Source organism: Solanum pennellii, chromosome 3 (genome assembly GCF_001406875.1).
Source record: "Solanum pennellii chromosome 3, SPENNV200".
Classification (NCBI taxonomy): Eukaryota; Viridiplantae; Streptophyta; class Magnoliopsida; order Solanales; family Solanaceae; genus Solanum; species Solanum pennellii.
The window spans coordinates 54,552,033-54,573,701 of record NC_028639.1 but is presented as its reverse complement, the minus strand read 5'-3'; the positions used below and the strand labels follow the sequence as shown (position 1 = coordinate 54,573,701).

Sequence of the window (21,669 nt, the reverse complement as noted above, 5' to 3'; positions counted from 1 at the left end):
CATCTTTGAACTATTTGGCTTCTATTACCTAAATTATTGTAGTTGGCCCTCTGGCAGATCTTTGAACGTTTCGTTTATTATTACGATCTTTTACCACATCCGTTAGGAGATAGACTGGTCATTCTAATGATCGAGATTTCTTCAAATGTCATGAATTATTCAAGAATTGAGATGACACTACCAACACAAGGGAGTTTTAAGATGGTTATTAACAATTGATACAACTAAATCTTCAGGGACAATGATATGTAGCTGGGCAGAGCATCAAGTTTCGAGGGTACAAACAGATTGATGTCTGTCTATTTACACCCACTGTCACACGCACATACATCCACAGGAAAAAATAGGGGAGGGAAAAGGGGAAAAAAAAAAAAAAGAACAATCACTCTGGAGAAATAAATTAGCTACACAGATTTGGTATGCACACTCCACCTTCTGGATTTTGCTGTTCTTTCCATATCCTTCCAGTGACTCGAAGTTTTAGCTCCTTTCGATCCCCTCCAGAAAAGAAAAGTGCCATGTTACGTTGGATTATTAGACCATCATGACTGTCCCTGACCTTGCGGTGGCTATCTCGAACACTTCTTGGTGTTCCCTCCCATATGAGCTTTCTACCATTTCCTCCTACTTCGAGACTATAACTGTAATTGCGTGCCTCAGATTCATCACCCATAAATCGTAGAAATGCCATATAAACAGGGGCCATACCAAGCTGGAAGGCCTCAAAGTGGAGACAGAAATACTGTCCAAAACAATGGAAGACCTGAGAAAGGAGTAACAAGGTTGGTTAATGAGAATGAACTGGGGATACGTCAACATGGATATAGAGAAAATGACATTATGCAGAATGCAGGCAACCACAAGATGTCTAGGCAGAAATGAAAACATGTCATGCCTTGAAATTCATCCCTATCTATCTTGTATTTGTACATAATATAAAAGTAAAATGCCACAATACATCTTCGTCGACATCATGCTGGCCAATTTTAATCACCATAAGGATGTCATTTTTCTTTATTTGAAGACCATCATAAGGATGTCTTTCTTCCTTCGTCGATATTCAGAAACTCAATATCCAATTAATGAGAGACGTGTAACCTTCAACAGAATGATATAATACTGTCCAATGTATTCCTTAACAGAGTCTCTAGGAAGGGATCTACCTATCAAAGAAAACATGAGAGAAAATATTGCAGAAACAGAGAACAAGATAATACAGAGTATTCCAAAGCCTTAAGAAATGGTCATGGTATAATTTGGTTATCCACATTCTGCCATTTCAATAATTCATCCACAGAACTTTTATGGGTCTATTTCTTAGCATCCTGATTGTTAGGGTGAATAAGAAGGATTCTTGAACTTTCATAAACCAAAACAGCATGAAACGTACAACACATGAATCATGATGCTATGTTGAGCATCATTATTGAACTCAAAAAAATAAATTAAAAAGTTGATGGACTTACCGTCAGCATCCATGTGGCATTTTCTACTTCTCGAGGATTTGATTTCACGTAACGATGGTTGAATGTGCATCCCGTGTGCATATCCACTTTGTGATCATCTCTTAAATGTGAAACCAAATAAGGGATGTCACCAGTCACTGAACATTCTGATCCAGCGTATGGGCAATTGTATGGTCTAAAATTGCACAGTGCCTCATGCTTGAGCTTACTGTAATATGGGAATATTTCTGGGCATCCCAAAGAAAAATATTTGCAAGGCAGTTCAAGTGACTCTGCAACCTTCTCCAGAGCTAAGCACCTTATATCACCAAGCTCTTGTCTACATGTAGGACATCGATTGTGCACCCTTGTTTTGCAGGTAGAACAAAGTGTGTGCCCATTGTGACACTGCAAAATAAACAAACTTTAAGTCTTCACAAGTCACAACTGTAAGAACTCTAATTTTACAAAAATGAACAAAAGCATAGACGATTGTCACGAGTCACCCAGTTTATGCACCACAAACTATCATCAGAAAATAACTTACTTGCAGCAAGGAAAATCATAAAAACAAAATTTAACAAATGAGAAAGCTCTAGGGTAAGGAGACGACACATATTTGTTAGTGGTTATACAAGCCCAACATTCTCTAAGGACATGCTTTCCACTCTATATGATGTAGGAAAGCGCACTCTGCTATTAGATTTAGCAGCCAAAGCCTTCTTTTACTAATTGATAATAATTTGGTAGACAAGTTACGAATCTACTCTACCCTATGCTACCATCTTTCTTCCTTGTGATTCAACCACGGCAGATATTTAGTCAACTGTGGTTATGCATGACAAGTTTCCGACTTGTTCTCAACAGAAAACAAACTTAATGCATTTATTATATAAGATACAAGCAATGTAAATTTCGATCAAGTTGCCTGAAATATACTCTCAGGTTGTACCAACAGGCTTAAAAAAATGAAACAAAAATATAGCAACTATATATGCTGAGGAGTTCCTATATCTGCTCATAGAATCCTAGTGAATTAGAATTAAGCGATTTCAAATTGCAATGAAGTCACCTGAAATATACTCAAAGATTATACCAACTTACAGGCTTCCTATAATAAACTAGAAAGACGATACCTATATATATGCTGATGTATTTCTAATTTCGGCTTATACAATTCCTAGTGGCATTCGATATTTCCTGGAAGACCATAGCTGAGTTACTCTCACCGAGAGTACCATTTGCATTTATAACTTATCTAAGAAAATTTACACATAATAACAGGGTGAAACAATATTATTTAACTTTGTAAATTGCAGTTATACAAACACATCAAAACTTTCACAAACAGTTTCTTTTCCACCTTCTCAAGCCTCTAATTTTCTGTCCAGCGAGGAGGAATTTCATGTAATTATTTATTTACCATTGATTGGGGTGAAAGCAGTAAGGGTTATGTGGTTTGCCATAGATTGAGTGCCTTCCCGACAGAAGACTCATTTCTTTTCCCAGACAACCCTATCCTACATATATTAACATCTATAGGACCAAGTTGATGCAACCTTCTTCTAAGACTACACTAGTATACAATGCTAAAATGGCAAAAGCCTAAAAGGCTGCACAAATCTCAATCAAAGACAATGAGCTCTCAAGAGCATTAATAACCAGAATATGACTCTAACCTATCTACGCAGCTGGCAGATGTTACAACAGCGTAACTCTCCCACATAGCTGCTATACTAAGACATTAACGAGAGTACGTTTTTCATAATGGTGGTGTTTGGACCTATTATCTGCTCGCCTAGACTGTTTCACCGTGTACCTACCATGTCCACTAGCAGAAGTATCAAGTTACTCTGCCTCCAAGATTTAGACCGAGAGGAAATCACGAAGCAATTTTTATTTTCTCAGCTAAAATTTGAACCCTGGTCTCACATCATTTTCACCCAATTCATTGACTGTTATCCCACATCTTTGGGTGCAAGGGGCTGAAAAGATCTTTCTCATTAATCCATCTCATGGAAGAATTCAAATTAAAGAACAAAGTCATAAGGCTGATATGTTTATTCAACAAGCAGCAAACATTTCTCTTCATATTCATGAAAAAAAAAATCAACTACTAAGTTAATTGCAAAACAGTTAAGTTCAGTGGCCTTCATTCGGCGAACAACCAACAGTCAAAAAGTATACAGCATAACCAATAATCTGCAGTCATTTTAGAAAACTCAAGCTGTTACAAGTTGATCATCAAATATTTAAACATTCTGAAATTCATAAAAACCTAATCAAATTCTCCAAAAAGACTTTCATCATCCCCACTTCCTCAACATGCCACAACCAAAACTATCAACCCCAATTATCATGCTTTTACCTCAATCTAAAGTTTGCAATATTTCTAAAGAGTCAAAAGAGCATTTGAAAATTCTAACAAAACTTAAAGGAAAAAATAGCACATAGAAAGATCAACATACCATTTCCTACACATTTAACATCATTTTCCATCAACAAAAAACAGCAAAGAATTAACATTGAAGACATAAAAACCCAACCTTTACATAGAAAAAAACGAAAACAAACGAATCTCACAAATAGGAAAAGGGACAAAACCCAAACAAACAAAAAGAAAAATTACCTGATGAATTGGTGGATACATAGAATTGGTGCAAACGGGGCATTCAAGCAATTCATGTACACTAGTAGGGGCAAGTCCGGGAAAAAGAATATTATGAGCTTTTGCAGAAGAAAATTGATTATGAGATAACTGGATCTCTTCATCTTCAATCCCATCAGTTGTTGAAACACACTCAATGTTCTCCATTTCCATTGCTCCTTTACAAAATCTGAAAGCAACCACTTTGACCCAATTATCAAATAGAGAAAAAGATTCAATCTTTCTCTCCACCCAATAAATTTCAAGTCACAAATGGCGCATATCACAAAATTCACATTTCTTGATATATTAACGGCAAGAACAACAAGAAGAAGAAGAAGCAAAAGAAATGAAATTAAAGAGATCGGCAACGGATTCTGATGAAAGAACCAAATCAAACAAACTTTTTTCCTCCCTGAAAACCCCCCACCCCACCCTCTTCTTCTTCCTCTCCGGTGGCTCTGAATTTCTGTGAGAGAAATGAGGATCACCTTCAAATTCCCGACATTATTTGTTGTTAGATACTTTATCTACTGATTTTTCTTAATTTTTTTTTTTTTGAAATAGAAATGATTAAGGCCCCGTTTGGATGAGCTTAATAAAAGCAGCTTTAAAAAAATACTTTTGAAAGTGCTTAAACTTATTTTTAAAATAAGCAGTTATGCGTTTGGATAAAAGTGCTGAAGTTGCTATGCCAAACGTGAAAAGGGAAAAATGAAAGAAAGAGATGTTAGGGTTATGTGGATAATTTGGAGATTGTATAAAAATATTAAGTGCAAAAAGATAAAAATGTAGTCAACTTAAAACAGCTTATAAGCTAAAAAGGAAAAAGCACCCCTACCCCAGCTTTTAACTTTCGGCTTAAAATAAGTTTTTTTAAACTTAAAATAAGTTATTTTGAGTATTGCCAAACAGCTAAATAAATCAAAAACCAACTTTTAAATCAATTTGACCAGCTTTTAAGTTGAGCCAAACAGGCTCTAATACAGAAAATTATTAACTATTTTAATGTGATTTTTTTTGGGTTCTGAAATTCCCAATACAGCTATTTGCTTATTTGGTGCTTTTTGTTTTTGTTTTTTTTGGTCTTCTGAAAAAAAATGGAAAAAAATTAATTATCAGTATTTTATTTAAGAACTACTGGATAGAAAAATAAAAGGTGGGTCAGTATTTTGTCTTTGATTAAAGGAAAAATTGTATATAATAGCAAACTAATAACCTAAAATTAATGGAATAGCTATGGTTTGATTTAATTGTGTTCCATAGCGAACGTTAGCTAAAATTTGCCAGCGTCTCTCTCCCAGAAATCTCGCTCGCCACTCTCCATTCTCGCTCGCCACTCTCGCTTTATACACAGAAGTGTATAATTCTGTTTCTGTTTTGTATAAAGCGAGAGAAAATTGTATATACACATGCAAAAATATATATCTTCCTGTTATACACTTAATTATACAATTTACAAACATTTTACTTCAAATATTGCAGAGAAAAAGGTCAACGAATTATACAATTGCGAATTATACAATTGCAGTGAAATACAATTTTCTCTAGCTTTATACAACAGAAATGTATACATTGTGTTTCTGTTTTTGTATAAAGCGAGAGAAAAACATATATCTTCTTGCTATACACTTAATATTGCAGCGAAATAGGCAGTGAATTATACAATTGCAGTGAAATAGGATAGCGAATTATACAATTGCAGCGAAATAGGCCAGCGAATTATACAATTTAGGCCAGCGAACTATACACTTGTATATATATAGCGAATTATACAGTTTTATGTTTGCTATGGAGCGCAATTATGCAAAGTTTGCTATAGCATACAAATATAAATTTTTTGTTTGCTATATGTGAAAGTTGCCCTTAATTAAAACTAGGGTAAACTTTGATTTAAATTTTAAAATATAGTATATTTTTTTATCTTGTTGATATAAGATAATTGCAATCTATAGCATTATGAATATTCTAATTCTAATTTTTAAATTAATCAAATGGTCTCTCGAATAATGAAATATCATGTGTTTTTTTCTTTTAGAGAAAAGCGTTAGAGGTATTTTAGTCGAAATTGCAGTTATGATCAAGTTTTATGGAGAATAATATATTTTAAAGGTATATATATGCTCACATGGACACGTTACTATTTATAATCATGCAATATTTATAATGTCCACGTGAACACATATATACCCTTTAAAATACACTATTAAATAGTGCATGAGTAAAATGCCCTTTCCAAAATTTGATAACATTACAATAATATCAATCAAAATTTGAATATATTTTTAAAAAATTTCTTTGTTTTTTATATATACTTATTATTTTATTATAATTAGATAAGTTTTACTTTCATTTGATTTTATCAGTTAACTATATTATACTCTTCTCGTCCCCATATTAATCATCACACTTTTCTGTCAAACCCCATTTAGAATATTATAAATAAGAAGTGTTTTTTTTCCACTAGCAGTATTTTTAAAGGTAAAATGAATTATTTTATTTTATTTTTATAAATAAATAAGAATTTGAGACGAATATTTTTAACAATATTGACAATTAGTAATGAGATTACCTAGTTAGAAGATTTTAAAACTAAAACAATGAAAAAAAAAAATTATTGATGATTGTCTCAAACTGTTTCAATGGTATTGATGGAGAATAAAGTGAAAATAATGAAGGAAAAAAAAGCGTGAAAAAATCCTCTTATGTTTGTCAATCAGATAAAATCCTAAACAAACTTCTATAATTAATTTAGAGTCCACATTATCATATAATATATTTTTTTGATTATTTTTATTTAAATATTAATAATATGTGGATATATTAAGAGAAATTAGTATTTCTAAAATTGAATCAACGCTGTAATTCTCTTGTCTATTGTTCCCGGATATAACTTAATCTTAGACATTGATTCATTGAGTGTGGAAATGTGGAAGTCATTTTTGCCGGCCTGAAAAAAAAAAAGAAAACTTCTTTGAAATTAATATAGGTCGTGGTGTAGTGACAAAACGACTTCATCGTCAATTAAAAATTTTAAATTTGAGCCTTGAAAAATTCTTATTGGGAGAGTCACCCTTAATGAGTTTTGCCAAGCGAAATCTGAATTTAATTAGGTTTCATTATACGCCAAATTTAATCGAACTCTAATGTGTTCTTAACGCACCAAACAGGAGGCAAAATATACATACATTTATAATTAATTTACAACTATTATCCAAATTAAGCAACAAATGTAAACAATCCAACAACAAATAAAATTAAAAAATATAAAGATTTATTCTTTACAGGATATGACCGGTGGACTGCAGGTGACGCCATGATGTAGAATTGGACAAATGATTGGAAAAAAGTTTCTTATTTCTCACGCTTCTTATTAATTTTTTTTAAATATCAAATGCAATCTTAATTAACATTTTTAATTAATCGGTTAAAGTTTTAATCATATACTTAGCCACATCATCAGTGTATAATATGTGATTGTTGTACCAACAGATAATAACCTGTGCACATTTCATATAAACATATATACTAGTAGTGTTGTATACATTTACAACACAGTTTATTTCACAAGTAAAAATTGTTATATATGATAATCGAAGTATAAATAATAATAATAATAGATATTAATATAGAAGAAAGTGTGATGATGCTCAACTACATATTAATCACTTACTATTCTAATATTTGTGTCCTCCATAACCTCTTATCTAAAATTATGTCCTCGTGAAATAAACATTATTTACAACCGTGCGTATATTGTTTTTGCCACATTTTCCATTCAAACTTAACCTTATTATTTGCAACACTTAATCGAGTAAAGTTATTGTCATGTAATCAGGAGATCACAAATTCAAGCTTTAAAAATCGTCTTTAACGAAAACACCAGATAAAATTGTTTGCAATAGGCCCTTGTGATGAAACCCTTTTCTAGACCTTGAGCATAGCAAGAGCTTTAATGCACGGACTACTCTTTTAACATTTCGTCTTAGCGACAAACTTCTTTAAAGAGAATACTAGATTCTTTCTCGTTATGTCTAAAAGCCTATCCATATCAATTTTTTTCTGCATCGAAATTCCATTCGATTTATTTATAAGCGTGCCTGCAATGATTTTCCACATAAATTCATTTTCTTGTGATATAATTCAAACATGTAACGTTTATCTAACCACACATCAAAATCGTTGCACTCATAGAACTGAAATTAATAATATTACTAATAGACAAGAAACAACACTTTTTGGATGATGTGTCCCAAGTTTTGGATTTTCGATGAAATTGATCTTAAAAGAAACGTCAAAGTTACGGGCAAAAGAGTACAATAATGAGATTTCTCGACCAATTACAAATTTGTACAAAAGAATGTAAACTTTTTCCAGATCGCACGTAAAAATAATACAAATAATTAGGTTGCTGTAAAAGGTATAAGCAATTAGAAGTTGAAACTCCAAGAAAATGGTTGTTCTTCAACTAGAGGGTTGAAACATAGCCTAGCACCCTCTATTACAACATCTGAGTCGTAGGGTCTAGCCATACCCAAGCAAATAACTAAGAGCAACAAAATAACCGGTGTAGTCTCACAAGTGCGATCTGTTGAGGATAATGTGTATGTGAAAACCTTATCCCTACCCTGAGAGAGGTATAGATGGTGTTTCTAATAGATTAAAAGGATAATCCAGCGCACTAAGCTCCCCTATGCACAAAGTCGAGAGAAGGGCTAAATCACAAAGATTTATTGAGGTGGTTTTCACGACTTGAACCAATGACCTCCTGATCGCAGAATAACAACTTGACCAGTTACGTCAAGCTTCTTCCGAAGAAACTGACTGCATCTTTCTCATTGATCCATCTCATGGAAGGATTCGAATCGAAGTACAGATATGATTATTCAACAGGAAACAAAATCATCTTTCTTTATACCTATATTATTCTTGTTGTGGCTCTAAATTTCTGTTAGAGAGATGAGTATCACCGTCAAATTACCGACATAATTTGTTGCTAGATACTTGAGGTAGAGTTGTTGTTAAGAAGATTGGGGAGCTTCCTCTGCTTAGATTTGGCAATCTTTTTGAGGGTTTTTGGATTGGTGATCTTCTGAACCTTTTTCTCTCTTTCCTCCCTCTGCTTCCGCTTCTCCACCTTGTTCTTTCTTATCTCTTCATTGATTCTCTCCTTGTACGCCTTCTTTATCTCCTTCTCGTTCGTCCTCTGCTCCAATGACTTCCCCTTCACGCTTACCTTCGCTGCCGATGAGATCTGTGTTTACGCAGCTGTTTCCAATTCCTTCCCGATACCCTCACTCCGTCGTATGTTGTCCTTCCCAGTACAGGTTTGTTTGGATCCTCCTCAGATGGAACCGTCTGTCTCTTCCTTGGTATCTCCTCCACTTCCATGGCTCCTCCATCTTCTACACCATTGCCTTGCTCTTTCTCTGCTCTCTTTCGTTTGTACGTTTTTCCTCCGAATCCTTCATCCAGGCACCGAAAAATCAACAGTACACGCCATTGTTACTCCCCACTGCTTCCTCTCGCAAACCCTAATAATTTCCCCACCTTTTTGGGCCGGGTCAAATTTTGTTACGGGTATTTAAAATATAGCAACAGAATGGGAAACAATTGGCAAAGTAGCCATTTTCTGAACCGCTAAATTAAGTAATCAACCAACATTTCAAAATTGCAATATAGGTGAAGTTAGATAATATTGGAAAAATTACATAAATTATCGATTTTAGCGATATCTTTTATTTATTATCATTTATAGTAATAATGTGTTAAATCTGCAATATCAATTAAAAGTAAATTATGTATGTGATATATATGAAATATAATTGTTTTTTGAAATATATTATGTTGTTGGTAAAAGTTTAACACATTTTATATTATAAGTGTATTAAAATATTTGATAAATATATTATCTATTATTAAATTTGTATTATATGTGAATAATAAATTGTTCTTTCTAATATGTATTAAATTTATATTATAAATAAATTAAAAGTGAACAGGTGAAAAATAATAATATTATTATAAATAGTTCTTTTACTGTTAGCATATTTATTCCAATGTGAGAGTAGACTTGCGATTTCATTTTATTTATTTAACCATTGGTTATGAATAGCTTTAATTGGGGGGCAATCATACGATTTGGTCGGTTATTTTAAAAAAACATATATATGTTTTCAATTTTTTTTTAGTCTTTTTATAATATATAATTTAAATTAGACTTTATAATATCATTTTAATTATATTGCTTTTTCTTCGGTATTGGTTTCGTTCGATTATTTGTCTTTTTTTTACTTTTAAAATATTACTCAAAATATATACTATTAAAATATTTCTTTCGCAAATATATTCTTAAATAACACTATAATTCTTCACCAAAAAAGACAAGAATGTTAAACTTTATTACCATATTGTTTGATCTTAAACATTTGATAAGAGTGTTTACATAATTCTTGTTGTGTTGATTGATAGAGTATTCATGTATATACATTATCTTTTAATTTTAAACCTAATTAAATAAAGACTAATTAAAAAGTAAAGACCCTAAGTCGTGTAGTCACCAGAGGCCTAGACGTACGTTATATTTATATTTGAAAATTTTTACAAAATATAATTATATATTAAATTTAACATATTGAAAAAAATCTTTAATAAAATACAAGATAAAACTATATATAAGGTTGAACCCTTCCACGAATCGAACTACTCATAACAAGATCTTTAATGCACCGAGCTACCTTTTTACTCTATTATCTTAGCAACAAACTTGTTTAAAGAGAGTATTAGATTTTTCTCTTACGTCTAAAAGCCGATTTCTAATAATTTTTCTTTGTATCGAGATTCCATTCAATTTATTTATAGAAATGTATGAATTATCAGTAAAAGAAAGTATAAAAGGACGATAATGAAAATTTTCAAACCACTTACAAACTAAATAAAAGAAGACAATATTTATATAAAAAAGTTATGGATTTCCCCAATGATTAGTGCACGAGATTGTTGTCAATATTAGTTGGTCAATGATACAATTGCTTACATCTTTTTTCTTTCTTTGGGAGACCTCTCTCACATTTGCATACTTTTACTCAAGTAAAAAAATAAAAAGAATCGTATGGTTTAAATGAATGACAGAATGTGAGTACCAAACATATTATTTTATACACCTTAATCACTCACTTTGAAATTAGATCTTACGCCTAACTCACACTTTAAAAGTTAGCTCAAAGGGAAAAGGATTTTCCAAGTCTTATAAGAAGTTCACTCATCTCATTAACCACCGATGTGAGACTTTTGTCATTCTTTCACCCCACCTCACGCCCAGTGCTCAGCATCTGGTAAACAGACCCTGCTCTGCTATCATGTGAAATTAGGTCTTAGGCCTAACTCACACCCCAAAAGCTAGCTTAAAGGGAGGAGGATTGTCCAAACCTTATAAGGAGTCCACCCATCTCATTAACCACCGATGTGAGACTTTTGTCATTCTTTAACACTCTCCAAATAAAGTTGCCCACCAAAAAATTCTTCCTTTTTTTTTTAGAAAAAGATTTCAATTGTTGTGTCTAATAATTCATCACTTCATTAACCAATAGACTATACCTTAACGCCCCCACCAAACTTTTCCTCAAAGTGATAGCTAGTTGGACCGTTAGGAAAAACTTCACAAAGAGCCACTTATCCTTTCCCGTGTAAAAGGATAATGTATAGCAAACCTTACCCTATCTTGAGACGTTTTTCTAATAGTCTAAGGAGTGATTTGGTAGAGTGCACAAGTATAATGCAAAATAGAGTACATTAGTAATGCTTGCATTAGTTATGCAAGCAATATTTCTTATACATTGTTTGATTTAGTTTGACGTATTAAAAATAACAAATCTTGCATAATTTCTATTTAAAAAACAAGTTTATAAAAGTACCTTTCACACTTTATTTATTTTTACTCTTCCTTGCAGCAAAGTTCTTTGCTAAAACATCATTAAGGCTTTGAGGGTGGTTTTGCTAACTCCTCTTCTTCTTTTTCTTTTCAAAAAGAATATTAAATAGTTGTACAATTTGAATCAAAATATTTTTGTGAAAAGTTAGCAAAGAATTTTTTTTTATCAAATTTATCGCCACAATGTAAACATTTTTATTAAACTGTATTGAAATTAGACTTTATTTTTTTTAAAAAAAACACTTAAGAGGCCATAAAGTCTATTCAAACACCAACAAATAACGACATTGAAACAAGTAAAAATAAAAATAAAAACATATGACAAGAAAAAAATGAAAAAAAAAAGAGAGAAAATGTAGGGAAATGTTTTAAAAGGCTTTAAGGGTGATTTTGTAATTTAATCCAAGGCAAGTGTCAAATGCTATGTATTACTAATACCTAAAATTACTTGGTATTAGTAATACACAACTTAATACACAATAGAGAGTCTATTACTAATGCTTGCATTAGTTATACATGGTAAGAAAGGGTGAAACAAGATACTACTAATGCACACAATGCATGCATTATATTTCCTAATATAGTCTACCAAACGACCGCTAAAGAGGCAACCTAGTGCACTAAGCTTCCTCTATGAACAGAGTCCAGAGAAGGGACAGACCACAAAGGATTATTGCACGCAATCCTACTGTACATTTTTGTGAGAGGTGGTTTCACGGTGTGAACCCATGATTTTTAGATAGCATAAAAAACAACTTGACCAATTATGTCAAGACACCGGTCATCTGAAGAAATTGTGTTTCTAAAGGATGACTAGAATCATAAGATGCATATTCTGCTCAAATAATAGCCAAGAGAAAAGTTGAGAAGGGTGGCAGTTTCTAACTTCAGAATTATATAGCTAGTGCAGATCAAAGAATAAATAGCAAGATAACAGTAAAACACAACAAAATGCAGTATGAAAGTACATTGAGCTCTATTTAAATAACATTGTTTATTTGAATTTTAGATTACTGTACACAAGTGAGACCAGAAATACACCTCACAGAACATTTACAAAGCAACAATGGAAGGAAGCTCCTGTTCCGCCTCATGGTCTCCATCAGACCCCTCCATGTTTGCCTGTTGTAGTGCAACATGAAAAACGTTATATACTATAATTTAACACTGTATTCGCGACCATCAAATACCAGATCATGCCAGGTTAAACTTACCTCAGAATCCTTTGATCTATTCGGTGGGAAGTGTCGGTCAAATGCACCTTTGCCATAAAGGATTTTACCCCCGCATCCTCGCCCCTCAGTTCCTACAGACTCCTCATCAACTACAACGGCATCTATTACATCATCGCCTGTTCTGACATCAGGAATCTGCAAGACATACAAATTAGGAATACGCTAGCAGAAGGAACGAGACAAAAGGAAATAAAATAAAGGACAAGTGGTTTTGAGGGAGTTCAGCAACAGGCTACAGTTCCTTTAGAATGTATCTCTCCAGGCTATTTATTTTTATGTTTTGTTTAGATGATCCCCTCCAAATTTTGATTGGTTGTTTTCTGTTTATTAGTTAAAAAAGAATTATCAGCTAACCGTTTCATAGTATACTTGGTGAAAACCAACAAGTATTTGTCATTAACTCGGAACATACTTTATGATATAAACATACAGAGAACTCAACCTGCATGTTCTAAGCACGATCATAGAGATGTTCAGAATTTGAAATAAGCACCATGGTCTGATCAATTTTATTTTGAACATTATGTTCAGCAATATTATCCACAACCAAAGAAAAGCTAAGTTGCTTGGACTCAGGTGCGAGTGTCTGATACGAGTGTGGATCTGGAGGTCAAATCCTTCATGATCTAAATTTTAAGATTCTGGGGTATGGATACGAGTGTAAAGATTTGGCTAATAATAATTCAAAATCTAAAAGTCGTGTTATATGTATAAATTATGAGACATACTGTGGGAACTTACAAGGTATTATGAAGAAAAAAAATCAAAAAGTACAGATCCAGAGGAGAATCCCATAAGGTGATATAAGGAAAATGACTGACATAGAAATTTTGTAAACACCGAGTATTCCATTTTCTTCAATTTTACCTTAGCTTGTGCTTTTATTACAGAAATCATTGTATCTGTACCGAATTTCACCATCAACTTTGGGTAACACAAAATTGGTTGACCACATCAGGTACGGATCCTACACCCTATGTCACCATCAACTTTGGGTAACACAAAATTGGTTGACCACATCAGGTACGGATCCTACACCCTATGTAGCGGCACAGAAAGTGAAGAGTCCGAGCAACTTGGAAGAGAAGTACACTAAGCAAATGTGTTTAAATTTCATAATGTCAAGCAGTTTGCTTTACATAATTAACTAGTTCATTTCCAGGTTAGCATAACAACTACAGAACGTATATTCTGAACAGTCCTCACTAGACGCTGTAGGTCCACAGAGGAAAAGAAGAGGAAAAAAAGGCATACTACATACCTCATACATAGCATCCATCAATATATTCTCCAATATGGATCGCAATCCACGAGCACCAGTATTTTTAGATATTGCTTTCCTAGCTACCAATCTTAGTGCAGCTTCAACAAAATGCAACTTTACCTGAGAAAGAAGTCTCCAAGTATGAGAGAAGTAACATTCTGATCAAATCAACAGGAACCTAGAAAAGCTCCAACCTGCTCCTTGCCCATATGATACAGGGTCTAAAAAGATAAATGGATGCATCTTTCTGCATAGCCGAGAAAGATTTTGAGAGGCAAACACTCACCCCGTTCATCTGGAACATCTTTTTGTACTGCTTCCCTAGCGCATTTTTTGGCTCTGTTAGAACCTGCAAAGAAGTGAAACAGAGAGAAGAGAAAAATCAAAATTTGCTCTATAATCTCATATTCTGGATGAAAGTACTGGAAGATTAAACCCAATGGCAGAACTTATGTACAAATCCACCTTATTCAAGCAAAGGAAGACCCAGCTTTCCATACAAGCCCTAATAATGTGCATAAGGCAATTAGTGCCAAAGAACCAAGTTACGGCAAACATTAGTCATTACCTGCACAAGTTGATCCTCAGTTAAAGCTGACAGACTAACAAGGATGGGGAATCGGCCGACAAACTCAGGTATCAGACCATATGATATTAGATCACTACTTTCAACCTGCATAACAGGAGTATTATGTACAATGATTAGTAAATGCTTCAAAACATGCCATAAAAAAGAGTAAGAATAAAGAGCTATATTGGTCACAGAATTATCCATAGTTTAAAAAATAAAACTTAAATATTTAGAAATTACATGAAGTACTATATGGGCCCGAACTTTTTCCATATTAAAGTGGAAAAATGATACATTTAAAGATCTCAGTCAAATATCACTTTATTTAACTGACATCAAACAAGCCAGAGGAAGTAAATGAAACACAAGCACATACAACTCTGCATCTGCTCAAACTACAAATGCAGGGAAAACCGGAATTCTAGGAAAAACGTGTTGGAGATGCAGAAGAATAATGATAGCTAACAGTAATAACAAGTTTCACATCAGTAAATTAATATCTCAGTTCATCTTGTAGCATACATTTGACTTCATCTGATGCACATGTAACTACTTTCGTTGACCAATAAGCACAGCAACCCATACACATCAGTTTCTCTATGCAGCTAACATGGAGGCTACATATATGATCATGCAAAATACAACCACAATCAAGCTAAAAAACTATTAGTATATGTGGTCTGGAAGGTTTGCTAAGCTGCAAGGGTTCAGAAGAAACTTACTGTCTCCAATAAAGATGACGTCACAGCAGCACTTGTAACACCACCAGTCCTCATGTTTGTGCGAACTGGTGCACCAAATCCTATTGAAGAATCTTGGCGCCTGAAAACAAGAACAAGTATATCAGGAATAAGGTGAATATCAGACTAAAGGAAAGAGATAAAACTACGACGTGGAAGTAGCAAGACCTTTCTGAGATTGTTTTCTCCAAGTCAATGAAGGCTCCACCACATATAAAGAGAATATCTTTGGTATCAATCTGTAATGACATAAACAATTACGCTATAAGAAACTTTTTGCTCAAAGAAATATATCTGAAACATCAAATCAACTGTAAACCTAGCATGCCAAAAGAATCAGGGTCGTCCAACGATATAAAAGCACAAAGAGTTAACAAATAACTATGAAGATAATCTTAGACAAAAGAACTAGTCAAAGATCTCTTTACTAGTTCTTCAAGAACAGCTATCATACACCCACTAACAGAAGGCCAAATGAAACAGTCACTATACGTCAGTTATGAAATCAGTAAATAATTACGAAGGTAAATTAATTCATCCTAAACTCAAGCTCATGAGCACATCAAATTATCTTACTGGATACAAATCTTTATCCATTTGAAGACATCCATATAAACCATTAACAGTACAAAGCCAAAAATAAACATTTTTAATCCCAGGACACTCCAAATTCTTCTTGATTGCGAATAAATATCTTAATCCCAAAATGAGAAGTTTTTATAACCTACCTGAATATTATCCCCTCTAGGGTGCTTCCGAGCTCCCTTCTCCGGCACATTGACAATCTGCAACAGAAAGCTGATTGTTATTATTAATTTTGGGATAAGTAACAGAAACCTAATTATACAAACAAATGATGCAAACATTAATTATTCCAATCATTACGACTGAACTATAAATCAAACCATGATCCGCAATCGCAAATCTAGTCGTTAAAATAGTCAGACCATTCTTTTATAACAACAATTGTTTTGTACATCTGGAGGTCATTTGAATAAGGATAGATATATAATAATAGAAATGTGAAAATCAAAAGGAGAAAAAAGAAGGAAGAAACCATTCCTTCTTTTTCTAAATGAATTGAACACACAAGATTCAAGTAATTCCATTAAATATCTTCAAAATAAAGAAGAAAGAGGAAAGAATATTACAAGAGAAAACCACCACTACTACTTATGGAATAAACTAGCAGAAAGGGCAAAAGGACTCACAGTTAGCACACGCAGATTGTGTTACAGGAAACTGAAAAAGACATGAAACAAGTACCAAGGACACCAGCAAGATAAAAGTTATTTCATAGAAGATGAGCTACATTCAGCCAGTCCATGGGATCTAAAAAAAATCAGCTTATATAGTTTGGTTAGATAAAGTGTCCGACACTAAGCCTCCAACTCTCAAGTGATCCTTCCATAACAGCCTGGTTATTTAAAGTGATCCTTCCATAACAGCCTGGTTATTTTAAAGTGATCCTTCCATAACAATCTGGTTATCATCATATACAAAAGCTATTTGTCTAGATCTAATGTTGATGAGCCATCAGCAGCCAAAGTTGCTTCTACATTTGCAACATTAAACAATATCCACACGTGGTAACATATTGAGGCAATCAATTCACCATTAACATGCAAAACTAAGCTATACACTTACTGTTCCTTCAAGCATCTTCAGCAATGCCTGCTGGACGCCCTCTCCTGAGACATCTCTACTAATGTTGAGGCTTTCAGCCTGGAAATATCAGTATAGGAGGAATCAGCTAAACTGACACATGAGAAGTCGCTAGTGAAGTTAAATCTGAAAAAAAAGAAAAGAAAATAACAATCAATAAGTCAATATTAACCTTTTTCGTGATTTTGTCAACTTCATCAATATACACTATGCCTTGCTGAGCAGCTGCTACATTGTAGTCAGCAACCTGCAATAATATCATACCAGAGTAATTAAATGAGAAGTCATATCAAGGCTAGAAATCACTGGAAAGGATGCACAAAATCATGCATTCTGATTAAGAAGCAAGAACATTTCACAAGTAGTAACCACTTCTCAAGACAAAGAAAATAAGAACATGAATAGAACAATAAATTATAGATAAAGAGACTCAACAGGTTTAGTACTTACAGTGAGGAGCTTATATAGAATAGATTCCACATCTTCCCCAACATATCCTGCCTGCAGACAAAAGTATTATCATTGACTGGCTTTTTTAGAACAAGTATACCATTGAATGGAAACCCACAGTTTCAGGACTCTTATCAAGGTGACAACTATTTTTAATGGAGAATTTACCAATATATACAGTTCATCCAAAACTTACTTAACAATATGGCTGAAATATACAGAACCTGTACACTAATTATGTATAGGTATGTATCTTGTAGTAAAGTATATGCATATTATACTTAGATATACAAAACCTAAACATTTGATGGCTATTTTGTAAACTAGATCACCCAAAAGAAATATCCCTATGTTTAATGATAACACCACTTGTTTTCTGCTACTCTACTGTGAAAGACTTCAGCGATTAAGCTCTGGAAACAGGGTAGGCAGGGAATAGTAAACATGTTCAGACTAAATTAACCTAACCACCAGAAAATTCTAGTTATTTAATCTCAAGGTAGACTTAGATTAACAGTAGCCTCTCTTTTCATGATGGCCTAAAGTTCGGATACCAAGTGTCATTGATCTATACACATACTTAGGTGTCAATTGTCTTGCAATGTCAAAATGAAGAACAGCCTATCTATTTGTCTTCAGGTTCATAGTAATAACCCTCTGAAAAAGTAGACTCATGAAATTCCACAGTTCCAAGAAGTTGAACTGTGAAACATGGGTTTGCCTAATCATTGTGAGAGCAGCTATTCTTTATTCTCCATCTCCTTACAACCTCACTACTTTCAACTTCTTTTCTCATCTTTTTCATATTAGCTGCTAAGGCATTAACATGATTTTGTCCCCACAAAAGTTCCTCACGTGCACCAATGTACTACACGGTCTTCAATGCCAACACTAGTCCTCAAAACACTCTCGCCTTCAATAGATGAAGACGGGTCTCCTCCATTATACATTTTCACTGAATCAAAAGCAAAATCAGCTCAGTTGTAGCTCCAAAAGAGCTAATTCAGATTTCTCACCTTACACGGACTAACTCTGGCCTCAAACAGACTATCTGCAAACGGTTCCCACGGCTTATGGGATCTTGCAAATAATTAATAAACAACATACCCAGTATATTACAAGTGTGATCTAGGGAGGGTGGGGTGTTCACAGACCTTACCCCTACCTTTGTGCGGTAACTAGGTTGTTTCCGATAGACTGCCGGCTCAAGAAAGTTTCAAACAATTTAACACACACAATATATGTGCAAGAGTAACAAATATACAAGGGGGGAAATTATGTTTTGAAATAAGAAATTTGAACTTTAAGGACAGTGTTGACATAATTTACATTTAAGAGAACAAGATTTAGAAAAATATTAATCCTATTTATAGATTTTTAAGCTGAGATTGTTTCCTATCTCTACCAAGGAAGTGACAGGATAACAACATACCTGAGTTAGTGTCGTAGCATCTGCTATTACAAAGGGAACATTCACCAATCGAGCTAAGGTCTTGGCAAGTAAAGTTTTCCCTGTCCTTGATATGACACAAAATACTCAAGTGAAAAAGTATTTTTTATTAAAATAAGGATCACGCTATCAACGATGATAATGACAATGTTAGATCTCTACTCATTCACCCCTACCCCCTCCAATGACAAAAGCAGGGAGCCAGGATAACTTTATGGGATAAAAGATAAACGAGAGCGATGCATTAAAATTACTAAATCATAGTCAAAAAGCAAAAATCATGTCACCCTCATCATCACAGTCTTAGCTTTAATATACATAGTCAAAGTTATCTCATATCAGCGCACATGTATAGTGATATTATGAGTCAGAGAATGAGCATTAGCTTGAGACCATCATATCACCACTATAAGTAAATAGCACCTCGCAGTATCTTCAGAAAAATTTTGTAATTAAAAAGAAAAAGAAAGCAGGAGAAAGGGGAAAACAGATTTCTCTGCTGGTGAATCTAAAGTTCCATACTTCAAGGGCGTGTTTATCTGAAATGTTTCTTTACCACATTTGAGACCTCAAGAAGCACAATGGACAATTATAAAGATTACCTGAACCTGTTGGTCCCATTAAAAGGATGTTACTCTTCTCAAGCTCCACAGATTCATTTTCTACTCCATCTGTTTTTTCACTACTGTCATTTCCTGCAGGCCTTGGTACCACATTTAAACGATACATTAGAAGAATAGATAAGGTATAGGAATTTCCATCTCTGAGTTCCAATGGTCCAAATAGCTTCATCTTCCATGTCACATGGAGAAAACATAAAATACAGGGAAGGGGGTAGGTGAAAAAACATGGGAATTATGCAGTGTTCAAAACTAACCACTTATGTGAAGAGTCATTATATATTCTCTTGTAATGATTATATACGGCGACAGACAGAACCTGCAATCACATAATGATAAAGAAAGTCACTCTAGCAGCTCAAGAATAGTCTCTTTTACTAGATCTCAAGCACCCTTGGACACAAAATGAGCTCTTCTAATCACATTGTAATCAATAAAGCAAGCATAAAATGAAGGACTAGACTATCTTTATCTGTGAGTACCCAGAATTATCAGTTCCAAAAGAGAGAACTTTTAAAAAGATTACCTTTTTAGCTCTCTCCTGTCCAATTACAAACTTATCAAGTCCTTTACACAGTTGCTTTGGTGTGGGAAATTGAGTACCCAAATTGGATCCACCCCAAGACCCATCTTTTGACCCGGAACCAAACCCACCTCCAGAACCCGAACCCGAACCCGAACCAGGACCTTCCCCTTCACCCACCTGAACAAATTTCACACCAGGACGAACCACAATCCCCTCACCAGGTGGTTGCCAAATCTCAGGAGGTTCCCCATAGTTACTAGACATATTAATTTTCTCCTTACTCTTCCTACTTGAATTCTTCAAATTATCATAACATCGGTCAACAAATTCACCACGAAACGATACAGGTTTGAATAAAGAAGAACTATGACCAGAATTTGAGACCAAATTATCCCATTTGGTTCGATTACACAAATGGAAATTGGGTAAATGACCCGTGTGAAAATCATTGATGATAAAGTATCTAAAGTGGGTAATAGCCATAGAAGCCGTATGTCTAGACGATTTCGATCTAAGTACAGCTGCCATATCGGCTTAGTTCAGTGGAAACTCAACGCCCCAACAAAGAAAAACAAGAAAACAAAGTAAAGATTCTTTCTTTTTATATGTCTGAACAAGATACAGATGACTATGTAATGAAAAGGGATGTGGGTATGAGTAACAATTTCAAGATTTGATGTTTGTCGGAAGAGAGGAGACTTTTGTGGGGTTTGGGAGATGACCCATCAGACAAAGAAAACTGAAAAATTGAGAAATTCTTGTTTACAGAGAGGATTTTGGTAGTGGAGGAGTAATGAGGATTTTCTAGAGCAACACAGAAGAATTAAATTTTAATATCCAAAAGAGTGATAAGCAGCAAGCAATGAAATGATAGTTACTTTCAGGAATATCTACATGAAGTGTTGGAAAGAAAAAATCTACAGGAATCAAGTAACGATGTCGTACTGTCTCTCTTTGGTTTCTTGATTTCTTGTCATTCCTCTTGTTTTGTCTTTTTGTTGTGTCGATCGCAAAGTGAAACATGACAAGTAAAATGAATGTTTATTTTTCACTCTTGATTTCTTGTCATTCCTCTTGTTTTGTCACTCTCTTTATATTAATTTTGTAAAGATACCTAATTTAATTT

General features: G+C 33.9%; 2 protein-coding genes and 1 pseudogene across 2 annotated transcripts; all 3 read right to left on the bottom strand.

Moving 5' to 3' along the window:
• Window positions 1-155: 155 nt before the first annotated feature.
• Window positions 156-4,600, bottom strand: LOC107012292 (E3 ubiquitin-protein ligase SINAT3-like). The gene is made up of 3 exons (XM_015212094.2): window positions 4,075-4,600; window positions 1,467-1,853; window positions 156-763 (listed from the first exon to the last, which is right to left on the bottom strand). The coding sequence occupies exons 1-3, from the start codon at window positions 4,264-4,266 to the stop codon at window positions 401-403; spliced, it is 942 nt and encodes a 313-aa protein (XP_015067580.1). The 5' UTR covers window positions 4,267-4,600; the 3' UTR covers window positions 156-400.
• Window positions 4,601-8,337: 3,737 nt separating this feature from the next.
• On the bottom strand, window positions 8,338-9,824 carry LOC107012848 (annotated as a pseudogene).
• A 3,096-nt stretch (window positions 9,825-12,920) lies between these two features.
• Window positions 12,921-21,560, bottom strand: LOC107014901 (CLP protease regulatory subunit CLPX1, mitochondrial). Its single transcript, XM_015215018.2, has 15 exons — window positions 20,544-21,560; window positions 20,275-20,336; window positions 20,000-20,100; window positions 19,380-19,459; window positions 17,948-17,998; window positions 17,670-17,744; window positions 17,480-17,557; window positions 16,561-16,617; window positions 16,001-16,071; window positions 15,815-15,914; window positions 15,090-15,194; window positions 14,808-14,870; window positions 14,519-14,641; window positions 13,237-13,392; window positions 12,921-13,144 (listed from the first exon to the last, which is right to left on the bottom strand). Exons 1-15 carry the CDS (start codon window positions 21,069-21,071, stop codon window positions 13,076-13,078), a joined length of 1,719 nt encoding a protein of 572 aa, XP_015070504.1. The 5' UTR covers window positions 21,072-21,560; the 3' UTR covers window positions 12,921-13,075.
• Window positions 21,561-21,669: the final 109 nt, after the last annotated feature.